At 53.0% G+C, this 16152-nt stretch overlaps 1 protein-coding gene across 2 annotated transcripts; it reads right to left on the reverse strand.

Annotated features, from left to right (window-relative positions):
* Window positions 1-336: 336 nt before the first annotated feature.
* RAB11FIP1 (RAB11 family interacting protein 1) lies at window positions 337-15207 on the reverse strand. Of its 2 annotated transcripts, XM_086767822.1 has the most exons (6): window positions 14851-15207; window positions 10984-11426; window positions 9766-10552; window positions 6535-8865; window positions 5241-5346; window positions 337-3357 (listed from the first exon to the last, which is right to left on the reverse strand). In XM_086767822.1, the coding sequence occupies exons 1-6, from the start codon at window positions 15195-15197 to the stop codon at window positions 3139-3141; spliced, it is 4233 nt and encodes a 1410-aa protein (XP_086623948.1). In that variant the 5' UTR covers window positions 15198-15207; the 3' UTR covers window positions 337-3138. The 2 variants fall into 2 exon arrangements, with proteins under 2 accessions (XP_086623948.1, XP_086623949.1); XM_086767823.1 differs by lacking the exon at window positions 6535-8865.
* Between the last annotated feature and the right edge of the window lie 945 nt (window positions 15208-16152).

The raw sequence follows: 16152 nt of genomic DNA on the forward strand, positions 1-16152 counted from the left end.
CCCGCAATTGGAGGGCCATTACAGTTACTGGCCAGGGGACCAGCACTGTGACCAGTGACAGGGTGATTGAACCAGCTCCAGGCCACGCACCTTTCACACACATCTTCTTTTGCTTTACAGAAACTCTCTGTTCTTGCGATGCGGATGAGCTCATTCATCAGGTTTCCCCACCCTGCGAGGTGTGAACTTCCTGCACAGAGAGCTCGAAGGGATGAAACCAGCCCCAAAATACCTTGAGGATGCGGAGTTTCGGGGAGCAGAGCTGGCCACAAGGAAGGGATGAGGCTCTTTTGAAACTGCCCTTTCCGAAAAAAAAAGACAAAGGGAGCAGAAGAGTAGACTTAAGGTATTTTTATTTTAGTGTTCCATGAAACCAAGAGGCATTTAAAAACAAATAGGTACCCAGGCTAAAAGCAGACAGTATAAACAGGGAAAAATACATTCAGATCCTTCAATAATAAAACAACACATTTGATTCGTAAAGCCCTTGAATTCAAGGTGAAGCACCTTGCTTGACATAAAATGCCAGTCCCCGTACGCCAAAGAAAGGCTTTACCCAGTATTGCCAGTAAAAGACTGAGGTACAAGGGTTGTGCGATGCTTCCACGGCCATGGAAGTCGAAGCGTGGCTGGTGCAGGACCGTGACTCCGCAGCAGTGCTCGTGCAACAACCCCAGGGCCAAAAACCAGGCACAACCCGGGGCCCACCTCAACAGACACGGCTGTACCCAGCAAAAAAGGCTGCCAGGAGGGGATATTGCTTCGAGCGCGTGTTACCGCTTCGTTTCTGTGTAAGTAACTTCGGGATGCACTTTCCTGCCAACAGGAATGGGTATTATCCAAGCTTCAGAAAATCGACACTCCAGAAGCATCGCACACAGCACCGCAGTGCCTTCAGCAGCACCCACACTGCGTGAAAATGAGAAAAAAGCAAGAGCCCCGTCTTGCCACTCACGCATCCAGTTACAACTACCGACAATACACTTTTTTTTTTTAACCTTTAAGCCACTGTTCAAAGGCACAACCGGTTCTTCTGACTCTCTGACCTAGAACATCAGAAAGCTGTGGAATAAAGCCTAGAAGACAAGTTCATCAGTGAGGTACAGGCAACTGTATTTCCCAATAAATTCCAGAGACCCACCGAAGCACAAGGAGGAAACAAATCAATCCTTCATTTTCCTCACTGTTTCAAGGCACAAGAAGTAGCAGCAGTTTTCAGTAAGGCAAACCAGTACCACTCAAAATTAAAACCACCAGCCAAGAGCTGAAGATGCCACGAAGACCCTCTGTGTTTCAGACCCTTCATTCACAGAAGAGAGCACAGTAGGAAAGAAATGACCCCTTCGCTGAAGGCATCTGCCCAAATAAAAATAAAATTAGAAAAAAAGTACCTGAAGTCTTAGGAGACTCCTAACGATTAAGGCTTGTTTCAACTCACGGAGAGCTCTGTCAGAAAAGCTCCAGACTTTGGTAGTTAGTCCGTTTACAGTAATAAAAATGTTATTAACAGCACTTTCTGAATTTTCCAATAAAAGTATACATCTCTAGGCAAATATATTAAACTACTCTCCACTACAAAAATACAGCATTTGAGAAGTCTCCAGCAGTTCTCAGTGTTCTATGGAAACAGTAAGCAGGCTACTGACAGGTTGCTAGTCGATCCAGCTGGTCTAGCCCCACAATAAAGTGCTGTGCTGTAGAAAAACTGCGTGAGAAACCCACCCCTTTCGAGTGACCCAGCAGACCTTTCAGCTTCCAAAGGTAGGAGTGTTTGCTTTGGTCCCCTGCTATCCAATCTTTTGGTATTTCAACTTTCCTCTAGGCTTTTAATGGTCTTTCGCAACCCTGAAAAATCCCAGAGCTGCACAGAGGCATCTGATTTTTTTGATCTTTGACAACAACGTGCCAGATAAAACGTTCCAGTGGAGGAAGCCCGTTGTGGAGGCTGCTTGACGGTGCCCAACGGGATGGGGGGGAGCAGACACCTGTCTCTACGGAGCTGCAAAGCAGGCACACATGAAGGAAGCAGACAGAGGTACCGATTGTCTAGCAAAACCAGCGCTCTTCCTCAGCTACGTAAAATCGTCACTCCATTCCGCACATCTCGTCACAAAGAAAACCAAATAACATTTGAACACCAGCTCAAATCGCCAGGGGAGGGCGACTCAGTTCCTCCCTTGGCTGTGGGGAATGCTCGAATGAAGGCATTGTAAGGCTGACCACCTCTGAAGCCCCAGCTCCAAAATCCAAGGTATTTAAATTCAATAAACTGCCGTGGAGTAAAAGGAAACCTGTCACAGCACGAGACACAGGCCACGTGCGCGTACTTGGAGATCCACACCTGTTTAAGACCACAGAGCAGAACCCAGGCGTAGTTTTGCCTCCCTTGTTCAAACGACCTTCAGATCAGGAATTTGAAGTCTGTAGGAGAACCGCTTCTGATTTACAACCTCAGTGTTTCCTGTCCCACAGAACCTGTGACCCTTCTCCCTGGAGAACTGCTTTGAAGCAGTGTGTACCTTACGAGATTAACCAAGCTTTGCTTCTTCCTTTCCAATCCAAGGTTTAACTTGCATTCAACTTTCAGGGCATTAATCACTTCTACAATACAGCCCACGCAGCCCTGGTTTGAAGTACACATCTTTGGACTTCTCCAGGGTAGCTGTTAATATATTTTTTTTTTTTAAAAGAAATAAAATCCTCAAGCTCTACTGTACCAGATTTTATATTGCACTACAACTTAAGAAAAGGAAAGAAGAGTAATTGATCTATCAAAGCTGCTACAAAACAAAACCATGAAAAAAAATCTTCCTAAAGGATCATCAGTGCCTTGCTGGCAAGCAAAACACATCAAAAACCCTTCATCCTTCCTTTTGCCATGAGCCTTTCGATCAGATGCCTGAACAAATCTTCCCACATAATGGAAAGAAACCGAAAAATAAATACAATAACTTGACTCCATGTACAAGACGTGATGTAACTACTAACCAAACCGAGAGTTGCTCAAGGCAGAAACAGGAAAGAGGTCACTGTCTGTGGGCAGCACAACCGGTACCACCTACTTCACACCATCTCCTTACTAATCCAGCTCCACCGGCAGGAACTCCGTCCTTTGTTCAACCAGCGTCCCGCGAGCTTTCACATCTTTCCAGCTTTTTTGTTTCCAGACGTCGAAACACGAAGGATGTTTGGGGTTTCCTCCATGACTCTGACAAGCAAGTTATCAATGTAGTCTTCAAGCTCGCGCACCTGGAGATCCCTCTTGGAAATGGTATCCTTCTGTTTCAAGACCAGCTGGATCAGCTCGTCGTGTGTCAGCTGAGCATAAGCATAGGCAGGGTCTGCGGGATCATATTTCTAGAGAGAGAGAAGAAAGGCAGGGTCGTTACAGACACACGGGCATTTCAAAACAGCAATGCAACGATACCTGGTAGAAGATACTGCAAGCTTCCCCCGTGTCCAACAGAGCCAACGCCAGCCGGCTCCAAAATGGACCCGCCGCTGGTCAAGGCTGAGCCCATCAGTGACAGTGGTAACGCCTCTGGGACAATAGATTGAAAAAGGTGGGGAAAAAAAAAAAAACCAAAAAAACCCCACAAAAAAAACAGCCGTGCAAGGGCAACTGCAGTGGGAAGGAGGAGTCTCGCATGAGAGGGATGCCACGCTGGAGCAGGGGAAGAGTGTGAGGAGTCCCCACCCGAGGGGGAAGGAGCAGCAGAGACAAGGTGTGACAAACTGACTGCAACCCCCACTCCCCGCCCCCCCAGTGCGGCTCAGGTAGAGAAATCAGGAGTAAAGTTAAGCCCAGGAAGCAGGGAGGGGTGAGGGGAAGATGTCTTAAGATTTGATTTTATTCCTCATTATCCTACTCTGATTTGATTTGTAATAAATTAATTTCCCCAAGTCAAGTTTGTTTTGCCCCTGACAGTAAGTGCTGAATAATCCCTCCCTGTCCTCATCCCGACCACGAGTAAACCTGGCCTGGAAAAACTCATACAAGCACTGTCTACTCATGCACTTCCAGATGCAGAACAGCTTTTTGAAAGTATCTGGAGGAGAAGTGAGCAGCTGCCTCAGAGTAAGTGCGTGCTGCTTCCGGCACCGAAACACAATGCATAGAGCTGAGGCGATCTCCAGAACAGCAGGCAGGCTCAGCGCGAGATGGACGTTACGGACGGTAACGGGCCATCGGTTTTAGCACAAAATCTGTACAGAATGTCAGTTCTGTAATCCAGCTCTGCTGCAATTCACGCTGAAAGGATGTCGGTGATGACTCCAGGCACCACCAACCACCATCGTTTACAGACGAGCGCTGGGACAGCTGTTGTTTAAAACACACCAGAGGCTAGGAAAGCCAAATTTGGGTTAAACAGCAAGGAACACCCACCTAGGCACCTGGCACTTCCCTCTTGCTGTAGATATCACTGTGAAAACACATCACAGAACAGCTGCTCTGAAAAACCTGCTTTTAAGCCTTCAGCAACCTGAAGCAGCTTCTGCAATCCCTCCGGCTTCGTTCTCAGACGCAGAGCCAGAACCCCAGCCCAGGCTTCTCCATCGCAGGCAGCACGCACACAACAGGTTCGTGTGACCGCACCAAGCATCGCTCCTCACGTGGAATCAGAGCACCACACCAGAATGCTAATAGCGAGTTTTCAACTCATTCAAAACAGCAACATGTCAGTCTGAATCATTTAACTCGCATTCCCTTCTCCACTAACACCAGAAGGAGGCACTACAGTTATTCTGGGACTTTTAATCTTCCCCAAAACCCCTTACAGACACTAACAGTACCCAGAGTTTTTCCCTGCTGACCCACAGACGCTTCCAGCCATTCTGATCAACAACGTCTCACGCCTGGAGGTCTCTTTTGAGGCCAAAATTATGCAAAAAAACTCCTTTAAATCTGAGGGATTATGCAACCTGCACAGCCACGCTTTTAGGAAGCGGTCGTGCTTTAACGGCAGGCGCCCGGTCCCTCAATCTGGGCAGGATGTTAAGGCAACACATCACAAGGCAGCAGCCACCCTGAGGTTACTTCTCCCACCTTCTCGGCTTTGAGAGCCACGAAATTATTCCAGGGTGAAAAGGAGCTGCGGGAACTAACTGCGCCTAATAACCACTGCTCTTTGTCTGCCCAGGGTGTACGAGGTACGAGCCTCGGCAAACTGCGGCGAATACAGGAACTCTGTCCAGTTTACTGCTTCAGCTTCAATCTAAAGCGTCACTTCCCTCCATACCTTCACGTTCATCTCGAGCAGCTTTTCATTCATCGTGCTGATGACATTCAGGCTTTTACTTTGAGACTTGCCTGCCATGGCATTCATCGGCTTCACAGGATGGAGTCTGTAAGACAAAAACAGGCTTGCGTTATTTAGGCAGTACACGTAACACCAGCACTACACAGACCTTCAGCTTTAAAAAAAATACAGCAAGAAATTGGGGAAAAACCCCGTCCTCCTCTCTCCACTGCTCGGGCAGACAAGGCATTTTTGTCCAAGCTACATGCTTTTTAAAGTTTACTCCAGTTCTCTTTCTACCGTCTCTACTGACTGAAGGCATTGGAGGCAAAGGAGCAGTAACAAGGGAAATCCATCCCGAACGGAATGCCACAAAAGAAAGGCCAGGTCAGTCTACACGAGCGGGCAATACGCAGCGGCGGGTACTCTGATCCCTCACACACCGCTGTTTGAGCCGGGCTTTCCTAGCGAGAGCACATTCGTGGTTATTGCAACACAGAAAAACTTATGCTATCCCAGGACAAGCACGTATTACGCCTTTTCCAACCTGAACTTGTCATAAGCTGCCAGAAAGTCCTATCTTTATTTGCTCGAGCAGGATTCATACTGCCGATTTTAATAGAGGAAAAAAAATTTAACTTGTATCTCAGCAAGTGCTGCCCCAGAAGCGTCCCAGACCGTGGAGGGAGTTCTGCAGATAAAGCTCTGAGGGCTGGCAGCTCAGCAGCTCTGTCCTGCGGACATCCGTACCCCGGCAGGCGGGAGGAGCTGCGGATAGCTCCGGCAAGCAGCCACGCGTTCTTGGGGGAGAGAGGCTTCAGCTGCATGGCTAGCTGCGACTGGAGCCGCAGGAGCACAGCCTGGGCAGGAAATGAAGCATCCCAGTTTTTCAGGCTTCCTGTGACCAACCTCCCATTTCTGAAAAACAGATGAACTGCAGTCCATTTCCCCAGTTTGATGAAATGACCCTATTTCTTAAACGGTGACCGGCTTTCCCTAACACTTTTCCTAGGAGGTAGCGCTGTGATGAACGGCAGGCTCCCTCGAGCGCTCTGGGGGATCCTTAGCAGCCATACAGATTTACCCAGTGCCACCAACGATCCTACGCTGGCACAACAGCACCCAGGCCCCGCAAACCCGTGGGCTGGAGGAAGTTAAGGCCATACGATGCCCCGTCACTGCAAAGCACAGTAAATCCCTACGGCTGGAGGGACAGGTCTGCGCTCCCAGGAAGAAAACGCAAAGCTCACATCGGCACTGAGACACTTTCTGTGTAGCTCCCACGTTCTCTCACCTGTGCTTAGGAGACACGGTTTCACCTCTCTGCTGAGTTTGGTTAGGGTATGTTTCAGAGGGTGAAACCCATGCCTGAAGAAGCTTCTTCTTGCCAGAATTTCCTGCTTTATCTGCGAAGCCCTCGGCTGTTGGCTTTTTCGGAGACTCTGCTCTATGACTTGGGGTGTCAGAGGGGAGAGAACAAGAGGAAGAGTAGGGCTGGGAAGGACTTGACAGGGAGGAAGAGGAAACAGAAGGCTCAAAGAAATCACACACTGCACGCTCCTCAACACCTGCACTTATTTTCAGTTCTTGTTTCTCAAAATTACTATCGCACTCCCTGGAACGAGACGTCACGCCTACACCTGAGTCAGCTCCCTGGTTACTGACAGCGTGAACATCTACTCCGGCAGGCAGCACGGGTGGTTTGCTCGCCTGACCAGCACCAAGAACACTTCCTCTTCCTCCTCCTCCTCCTGCAGCGGCCAGGGTTACTTGGGCTGCAGCAGAACTATCAGAGAGCTCTTTCAGTTCTTCACGCAACGGCAATAAATCTAGGGACTGCTTTCCAGTCTCTGAAACTTTTTTCTCACCCGCAGTGACACTACAGTTCTCCTGACAGTCACCCAGCAGCTCGTCATCGGAGCCTCCCTCCGGAATAACTGGAAGACCAGCCAGTTTCGAACCACGGTCCCCGGTAAAGGGAAGGGCAGACCTTAGATTTGTAAGATAGTCAAATAAATAGGCGTCACCTTCCTTTTTTAAATGCCCGTGACTGCTGCCATCTCTGAGCGTCACTGGTGCAGCGACAGTCTCTAATGAGCCACTTTGGGGGAGGCACCCGAGAGCATCTGAGGATTTACCGTTAGGTAACGTGAGCCCCGGAGAAGAGTTTACACTGTCACCTGAAGAAGGCACATCACCACTTAACTCACCAGCCTGAGACGCCGGCAGGCACTTCTTCAGCGTTAAAGACAGCCGCGGTGCTGGCTTTGGCGTGACAAGCACCTCGCTGCCAGCCCTCCCTACATCAGCTTCCCGCGGGGACAGGGAGGAAGCTCCCAAGGCGGGTTTGGCAGATCCTACTTGAGAAAACGAGTCATTTTTATCAAGTGGAGTTCCTTGGAGCTCTAATGCGGGTGCATGTTCTTCTCTTCTCTTTTCACCAAGGATCTCCTGCTTCTCGTACAGCTCACTCTCAGAGGACCGCGGCTGTTCAGCACCGACCTCTGGCAAGAGGCTACTACCACACTCGGAGAGAGACGCAAAGCACTTGCTGTCCTTGGTGCAGGGTTGAGTATTTACACCGCCTGCTTCCACACCACCCTGAACAGCGGTCTCGCTGTTTCGGATGGGACGTGTGCTGTCACTGGAGAGTTTTGATGATGGGTAGCACCCTGCTTCCGGTTCACGAGCAAACCCTGCTTGCTCTCCTGTTGCCTCTGAATCCGTAAGCGACATCTCACTGAAATCAGAGCCCTGCTTTTCACCCAAATCCTCATCACTTGACGTAACACCCTCCGGTTCATCAAGGAAAAAGGACACCGATTTCCTGCTGCCTAGCTTACTTCTTTCCAAGGAAGTCTCAACCTGAAGCTGGGGAGAACCGCACTGCTTCTTTGGAGCCAGACCAGAGTTGTCAGAAAGGGCGCCGACAGCGTTTGATGCAGCTTTGACATTAGGAGCTAAAACCACATCTGAAGAGCTCGCCGAAGCATCGCCACCAGAGCGTTTCAGCTCAGCAAGGTGCTCTGCTGAGGAACAGTCTTCACCGCAAGGAAGGCAGAAAGGGGAAGAACCAGCAACAGCTTTGAAACCCGGCGCATCTGCTTCCCGCCCAAGCTTGGATACAAAGGGATTGTTGTCGTTAAAATGGCAGTCAGAAGGGAGAGAAGGTGCGAGCGGGCGAGAGAGACCCCGGGCAGCCGGCGTATCAGAGCTTTCAGAACCGCGGCCCCGTGAGCTCTGCCCCCATTCAGAAGCAAAAGGATTATTACCACCAGTAGGAACCTGCCCAGGAAGAGGCGGTTTGGAAACGGAGGCTGCAGTGTGATGGGATGAAGGGAAACAAGCAACGCCTTCGGGATCCAGGGCTGCGGATGCCCTGCCCCACTCAGGAGTAAAGGGGTTCTTGCCACTTAAAAGCTCTGCAGCAAAAGGAGGAGGAGAAGCAAGAGATGCAGAACTAGTAGTGGTTTTAGAGTCTGGCACTTGGACTTTTTGTCCCATTTTAGAAATAAAAGGATTATTGTCACTACTGATACGGTGTACAGACAGAAAAGCAGGAAGGGAATCAGGTGCAAGAGTAGGAAGCGTGGCTTTGGTCTCCTCCTCTGAAGACACGCCCAGTCTGCAAAAAGGGACAAAAAACTCGCATGTCACACGAGACAGGAACAGACAAGCTTTAGCACCAGACTCCAACTTCTAACAATGGAGAGGAATTATACTTTTAGGAGACATACTTAAACACGTCTTTACAGGGCACTCAGTTTACGTCAGAACACTTCTGCTGCAGAGTCTGCACAGGTTACAGTTGTGGCCACTTTTAGGCACTACCTCATCTCGTGCACCCCAAGCAACGTTATTAGTACGACAGGCACTTCATACGCAAGGCATTTAAATATGAGAGGCACTGAGAATAAGGAGTCAGAGACAGACACAAAGGCAGCCTTATTAGTAGGACACATAAACATAAAAACATACACACATCAAGGTTTTTAAACTATAGATATGAAGGATAAAGGAGCAGAATTTCCGAAAAAGCCTTGTGTCCAAACGCCCTTCATGCTGCTGTGAACGACACCAAAAGCAGAAGGGCTCCAAGATTAACACTTCTGAAGACCACAGCCAAACACAGAAGAGAAAACTGCAGATGTTAGAGCTGCTGCTTCAGCCCCTGGGTACGTTCAAGCCACACAGCTCAGAAAAAATGTTAGATTTGCAAAAAGACCCAGCAAGAAGTCACCCCTACAGTACCTGCAGAGACGCCTGCCCTCAGAACCACCGTTAGCACCACTTTTTAGGAACATCCCTGCATGGATCTCTTTTTCACACCGAGAAGGACCTTGGAATTCCCGTCTGTTATCAAACGGCCCAGTGGTCAGCTTCAAAGCGCCCGGCACACCGCAGAGCGGCGCGTTTCTGCCGCACGCAGGACGCCTCGCTGAGCAGCGCTGCTCTGCGGCAGGAAGCAGCGCAGTTAAAGCCTGCCACCGCCGCTGCGCACCGCTGTGAAGCAAACACCACTGACCTGGGCTTGACAGCTTTGGTCCTGGCCGGTGCAGCAGGTTTCTGCTCCTCCTCAAAAGGGTTGAGTGGCTGCTTATTTGCAAAGATGTCTTCTGCACGGTGACTGTCTTCTGAAGGATTCCCTCTGCTTAAATCTGCCGGAAGGTCAAGATGCTTGGCCTCCTGTTCGCTCTTCTCTTCTGGAATTTTGTTTTCCTCATCCTGCAGGGTCCTGTCGGGAATATTCTCGGCATCAATGGTCTTCACTGCTTCCTTCTTCCCTGTGACCAGAGACAGCAAGGTAGGCTTTTTGTGGTCCGATTTCTTGGTCTCTTTAATCACCTCGACAGTTGGAGGAACGCTGCTCTCCAGGTACTCTTCACTGCTAAGCAATTTGTATGACGGCAAAGTCATAGATTTAAAGGTCTCCAAGGACGCAGACCCAGAGAAAGTATGACTAGGAGATGTTCTTCCCGTCTCTTCAGGTCCTCTGGTAGGTCTGGAAGACAGGTTCTCTTCAGAAGCAAAGAGCTGTTTCCTCCTGAAGTTGTGAGGAGAGGGGGAAGAGGCTGGAGTGTTGTCCTTCGTCGTGCTCTCTTCCATATAGACATGGCTGCCATTGATACACAGGCTGGACTTGGAAACGGGATCATTTTTGGATTTAAGGCCACTGAATAAAAAGTGCCCCTCTTTCTTGGCGTGGCTAGTGGTTCCTTGGTTTAGTTGCCTGCTGTCCAAAGTTGCTGTTTTCTGAGATTTAAATATAGGAGAAGGAGAGGACTTATCTTCCAAGGCATTTCCAAAGGCTTCTGGAAAAAATAAACGAGGAGAAATTCAAGATGCAAGAACATCCTTTCCTGTGACACTCCCCACTGACAGCCTCAGCGCTTCACAGTCATTAATGGATCGCAAGTGTGACTGCACCGGCCACTTCCAAACCTTCTGGGGCCTCCACCCCTGCCAGCCCCCAGCGCACCGGACCGTACGTGCCGTTCAATGACCCGAAATCACCACAGATCATTACTGGGAAGCTGCACAGCCAACACCTGCAGACACCGCTCGCGCAGCCCCGCAGTTTCTATGCTGTCAGTGTCCAACATCCTACGTGCACGCCCACCACCGCGGACAGAAGTAGTTTGCTATGCGGTCATTCAGTAAGAAGAACTGGACTAGCAGTTTAAAAAGCGTGAAAGGCAAACCTTTGAAGAAAGGCCCTGCGCCCGTCGGTGCCCATACTCACTTTCTGAGGTTGGAGAGGTCTCGGACTCCTCGTCGTCCCACTGCGGCTGGAAGTCGCTGGGCCAAAGCCGAACCCTCGCGGTGAAGGGCTGCTGCGTTGGTAGGACTGACATGGACTGCGAGAGGGAAGTCTTCTGCAGGCCAGGTTTGGAAAACAGGGTTTTGAACTTTGATTTCTTCTTTTCCTTCTCAATTGACTCATCTTCGCTGTCAGCAGGGGAGTGAGTCGTGCTGGGAATGATCGCCGACGCCGTGTCGGAAAGGCCGCTGCTCCTCTTCCCCTTGAGCTTGTCTTTGAGCTTGCCAAAAGGAGAGCGAGACTTGTCTTTCACAGACAGATCAAACATACTGGCTGTCATGTTGCTCCTCATAAACTGGATATCCACCTCGATCTCCCCTCTCTCCTTCTCTTTCTTCCCCGGTTTGGAGCGAAGCTTGTACCACCTGCAGAAACAAGGAGAGTTCTTTTACAAACAAGTTATCGAGAGGCACGGGTGATTCAGAACAACAGAGGGTGTTTATGTTTTAAAAAGCAAATAAGCCTACAGTGCAGAAGTAAAGAAAAGCCTTTAATCTCACAACCACATCATAATCATACGGCCCCGGGTGCCAAGGAAAACACTCCTTATTGTAAACAGAAAGTTATTAGCAAAATTTGTTTTAAAATCCAGACCAGGAAGGGTTAAAAAAAAAAAAAAAAAAAGAAACACAAGATGGAATTCCTGTATTTCAGCTGAGCCACTCTCTTCTGTGCTTTTATCTGGCCTCCCAAAAGAAATCCGCAGAGGCCAAGACTTTGAAGTGGGTGCGAAAGCAGCAAGCAGCCTCCGAGAGCTGAAACTGGTACCAGAAAGCTTGCACGCGCACCCCACGCCCTCATACCTTTCATTCCAGCTCCTTTTCAGCTGCTATCTTAATGCCTCTTAAGCTAAGAAACCTCTAATCAACGCGAGGAGAGCCAAACCAAGCATTACAGAGCGCCCGGGGATTTCCACTCACCTCCACCAGCTCCTGACCGGCGCGCACCAGGAAGGACACCGGTTACAGGCAGAACCTCGTCCCTTTTCTGAAACGCAGCTCCAGAACGTCGGGCGCTGCGTATTAAGCGAACGCTCAGGGCATCCTACACGGCAGAACCACCATGCGCGTGCCACTATCACACGCACTCAGTTAATTACCACTCAGTAACACTCAAACCACATCAGGGCAGCACAGAAAGTTATCAGCGCTGCGCGCCAATGTTCTTTTAATCTATCGCTAGAGCCACAGGCTTCCCGACTCCACAGAACCGGTAGCAAAGGCTGCCTGGAAAACGCCGGCTTCTGCCCCCTCACCAGCTGGAACGGGAACACGAAGGCAGCGAACAGAGCACGCAAATCCGCCTCTCCATCAGACCTGCACCCCGCTCCTCTGAAGGTGCACTGGAAGCGACGAACGAACGGGAAAAGGCAATTTGCTTCGGAGAAAATGCAAAACTAATGAGCATTAGCTGAAGGAGACGAATTCAGAAATCTGCTACAGAGAAACACTTCAGAGGGAAATGAAAGCGCGAGCACCACGCTAAGTTAGATGTTCAGACCTGAGGCTACGAGACGCCAGCACCAGGGAAGGAGACGTTTGGCTTTGTCAGGTCCCTGAAGCCGCGGTCCCGCTGCGGCGGCGGCAAGGGCAGCGCAAACCCCCGGCCTCTAACGCAAGCCAGCACCGGGCGCTTTTGTTCTACGCCGCGTGATTTCTAGGAGCATCCTGCATTTGTACAGTGCCACGGTAATTCACGCTGCGCGCTCTGTGCCCCGGGGAAAGAGCTGGCCCTGTTCGGATGCCAGCCAAAACACAAACTCCGTGTTCAGCGAAAGGCACTGAAACACGGCCGTGGCTTGGAGCAGCACGCGCGGCCTCCACCTGAGAGCGGCCGAGAGTAAACAACATACCGACAACCTCCCCCCGAAAACTCCAAACTATCAAACCTTATGCATTTCATTTATTATGTTAGTGGGCACCTGCCAGTCAACGCGCATTTATTTTCCAAACAAAACCAGTCCTTTACAGGTACACATCACCACGGCAGCTAAGCGACGACTGAAGAGACAGGCTTCAAACAGAAAAGCACGGGCTGGGGGGACGACGCTAATTGGAAATACCGGAAGTTTTCCCAGGAGTATTGGAGTTTTTGGTTTTTTTTCCTCCTTCTGTTTTCCTTTGGCCCAGACACAAAGAACCCAGGCGACGCTCGCCTGGCAGGGCCGACTCCCTGAACTCTGCTGACAGAGGGGACAGCAGGCTCCGCAGCGTAAACACGCCTGACGCGACAGCCACCATGTAATTACGGCTTCAGAAGCGGCGACGGCTTTGTCAAGAAACACGGCTTCGGCCAAGCTGGCGTTAACACCTGGGTCTGCTCAGGTGAGCAAGAGGAAGGTGACTCACCAGCCACCGAAAGCCCCATTACAAGGCTGCTGACTCCCAGTAAAACCCTCCCAGTAACCGCCCCGGGGATTTCAGCGCCCCAGCCCAGCGTTTACACTCAAAGGAGCAATACCACACAGAGCTGGCGCTCGGCATGGAAGGAAAAAAATCTCCCGGCTCGGCGTCCCGCTGGCCACGGGGAAGCCAGCACACACAGCGCCGCATTACCTGCGCGTACGCACGCTCAGGCTCTGCGAGGTGTTTGTTAAGAAAAACACAGCAGCAGCTGTCACGGCCCGCGTCCGTTCACCGCCCCTCGGGTCAGCCCGGCCGTTCCCAGGGCGCGGCGGCAGCGCTCGCACGTAAACATTTAAAACTCAAAGCCAAGCACGAGGCAGCACCGGCCGCGTTTCCCCAGGGCCAGCCCGGCAACCACGGGTGCCAGGAGCCCCCCCGGTCTCTTCCAGGGGGCAGGCACCCCCGAGCCACCCCAGGAGGGACCCTGCCCCCAGGGGTCACCCCATGGGCCCTCACGGGGCTTCAGGGGCCCCTGTGGGGCAGAGAGGACCCTCAGCAGTTCCCCCCCACTCCTATGGGGCACAGGGACATCCCATGGGACACAGAGGTCCCCCACCAGAACCCCACACCCCTGCGGGGCACAGAGGTTTCCTTGGGGAACACGGGCATCTCACGGGGAACTGGGGTCCCCCACCAGAACCCCAGGCCCCCGTGGGGAACAGAGACTCCCAAATCCCTCCCCCCTACCTCTGTGGAGCACAGAGGGGCCCCCCATCCTTCTCCTTGGCCCCCATGGGGCACAGAGACCCCTCTCATCTCTTTCCCTGGCTCCAGTGGAGCACAGAGGGGACCCCACTGGGGCACAGAGCCCCTCTCATTTCTCTCCCTGGTCCCCGTGGGGCTCAGAGCCGCCCCCCATCCCTCTCCCAGGCCGCCCCCGGGACACAGAGCCACCCCATCCCACTTCCAGGCCCCCGTGGGGCACAGAGACCCCCCTATCCCTCTCCCGGATCCCCCTGGGGCACAGAGCCCCTCTCATTTCTCTCCCTGGTCTCCGTGGGGCTCAGAGCCGCCCCCCATCCCTCTCCTGGACCCCCGTGGGGCACAGAGACCCCCCTATCCCTCTCCCGGACCACTGTGGGGCACAGAGACCCCTCTCATCTCTTTCCCTGGCTCCCGTGGAGCACAGAGGGGACCCCCCTGGGGCTCAGAGCCGCCCCCCATCCCTCTCCCTGGCCCCTCCGGGACACAGAGCCCCCCCATCCTTCTCCCGGGCCCCCGTGGGGCACAGACCACCCCCCACACCCCACTCCCGGCCCCCCCCCCGGGACACAGAGCCCCCCCATCCCTCTCCCCGGCCCCCCCGGGACACAGAGCCCCCCCACACCCCACTCCCGAGCCCCCCCATCCCTCTCCCCGGCCTCCCCCGCCGGCCCGGGCCCACCTGGAGTGGCGGCGGCCGCCCTCGGCCCGCAGTGCCGCCAGGTCGATGTCGGCGCGGCCCAGGAACTTGTCGAGGCCGACGAGGGCGCGGTGCAGGACGGTGAGGCGGAGGGCGGCGGGGCGCGGCGGCGGGGGCAGCTCGAAGGTGGCCTCCTCCCGCCAGAGGGGCTGCCCCTGGCACCGCTCGGCCACCGAGGTGGAGAACTTGTCGCGGCCCAGCGCCATCACGGTGTAGGCGTCGCTGCCGCCGCCGCCCGCCGCCGCCTTGGCCCGCAGCCCCCGCGCCCGCAGCACCGTCACCTGCACGTGGGTGGGCGCCCAGCCCGCGCCCGGGCCCGGGCCCGACATGGCGGCGGGAGGGGAGCGGAGCGGCCCGGGGAGCGGGGAGCGGCCCGGTGCGGGGCTCGCTGCGGGGCTCGCTGCGGGGCTCGCTGCGCTCCCGCCCCGCCCCGCCCCGCCGCTCCGCACCTCTCGCGAGAGCACGGGGCGGGGCCGGGGCGGGGTGGGCGGGGCCGGGGCGGGGTGGGCGTGGCCTGAGCGGGGGTGGGCGGGGCCTGAGTGGGGTGGGCGGGGCCTGGGTCGGGCAGGTGTGTGCGGGTGTATGTACATGTGTGCGCAGGGATGTAGTGGCATGTGTGGCGTGTACAGGTGTGTACAGGTGTATGTACATGTGTGCGCAGGGATGTAGTGGCATGTGTGGCGTGTACAGGTGTGTACAGGTGTATGTACATGTGTGCGCAGGGATGTAGTGGCATGTGTGGCGTGTACAGGTGTATGTACATGTGTGCGCAGGGATGTAGTGGCATGTGTGGCGTGTACAGGTGTGTACAGGTGTATGTACATGTGTGTGCAGGGTGTGTGGCATGTACATGTGTGTACAGGTGTATGTACATGTGTGTGCAGGGGTGTAGTGGCATGTGTGGTGTGTACAGGTGTGTACAGGTGTACATACAGGTGTGTGCAGGGAGGTACAGGTGTGTGCAGGTGTGTGACATGTAGCAGTATATGCACATGTGTGTGCAGGTGTGTAGGGGCATATGTGGCATGTAGAGGTGTGTATAGTTGTATGTACAGGTGTGTGCAGGCGTGTAGCAGCATGTGTGGCATGTACAGGCGTGTGTACAAGTATGTGCAGGTGTGTACAGGAGTATGTGGCATGTACAGGTGTGTTCAGGCGTGTATGGCATGTACAGGTGTGCATGTGCAGGTGTGTGCCCGTGCAGGTGTGTACAAAGGGTGTGTGTATATGTGCAGGGATGTGTCAACAGGCATGTGTAGAGCTGCGTGTGTACAGGTGTGTGCA

Source organism: Chlamydotis macqueenii, chromosome 27 (genome assembly GCF_036417535.1).
Source record: "Chlamydotis macqueenii isolate bChlMac1 chromosome 27, bChlMac1.mat, whole genome shotgun sequence".
Taxonomy (NCBI): domain Eukaryota; kingdom Metazoa; phylum Chordata; class Aves; order Otidiformes; family Otididae; genus Chlamydotis; species Chlamydotis macqueenii.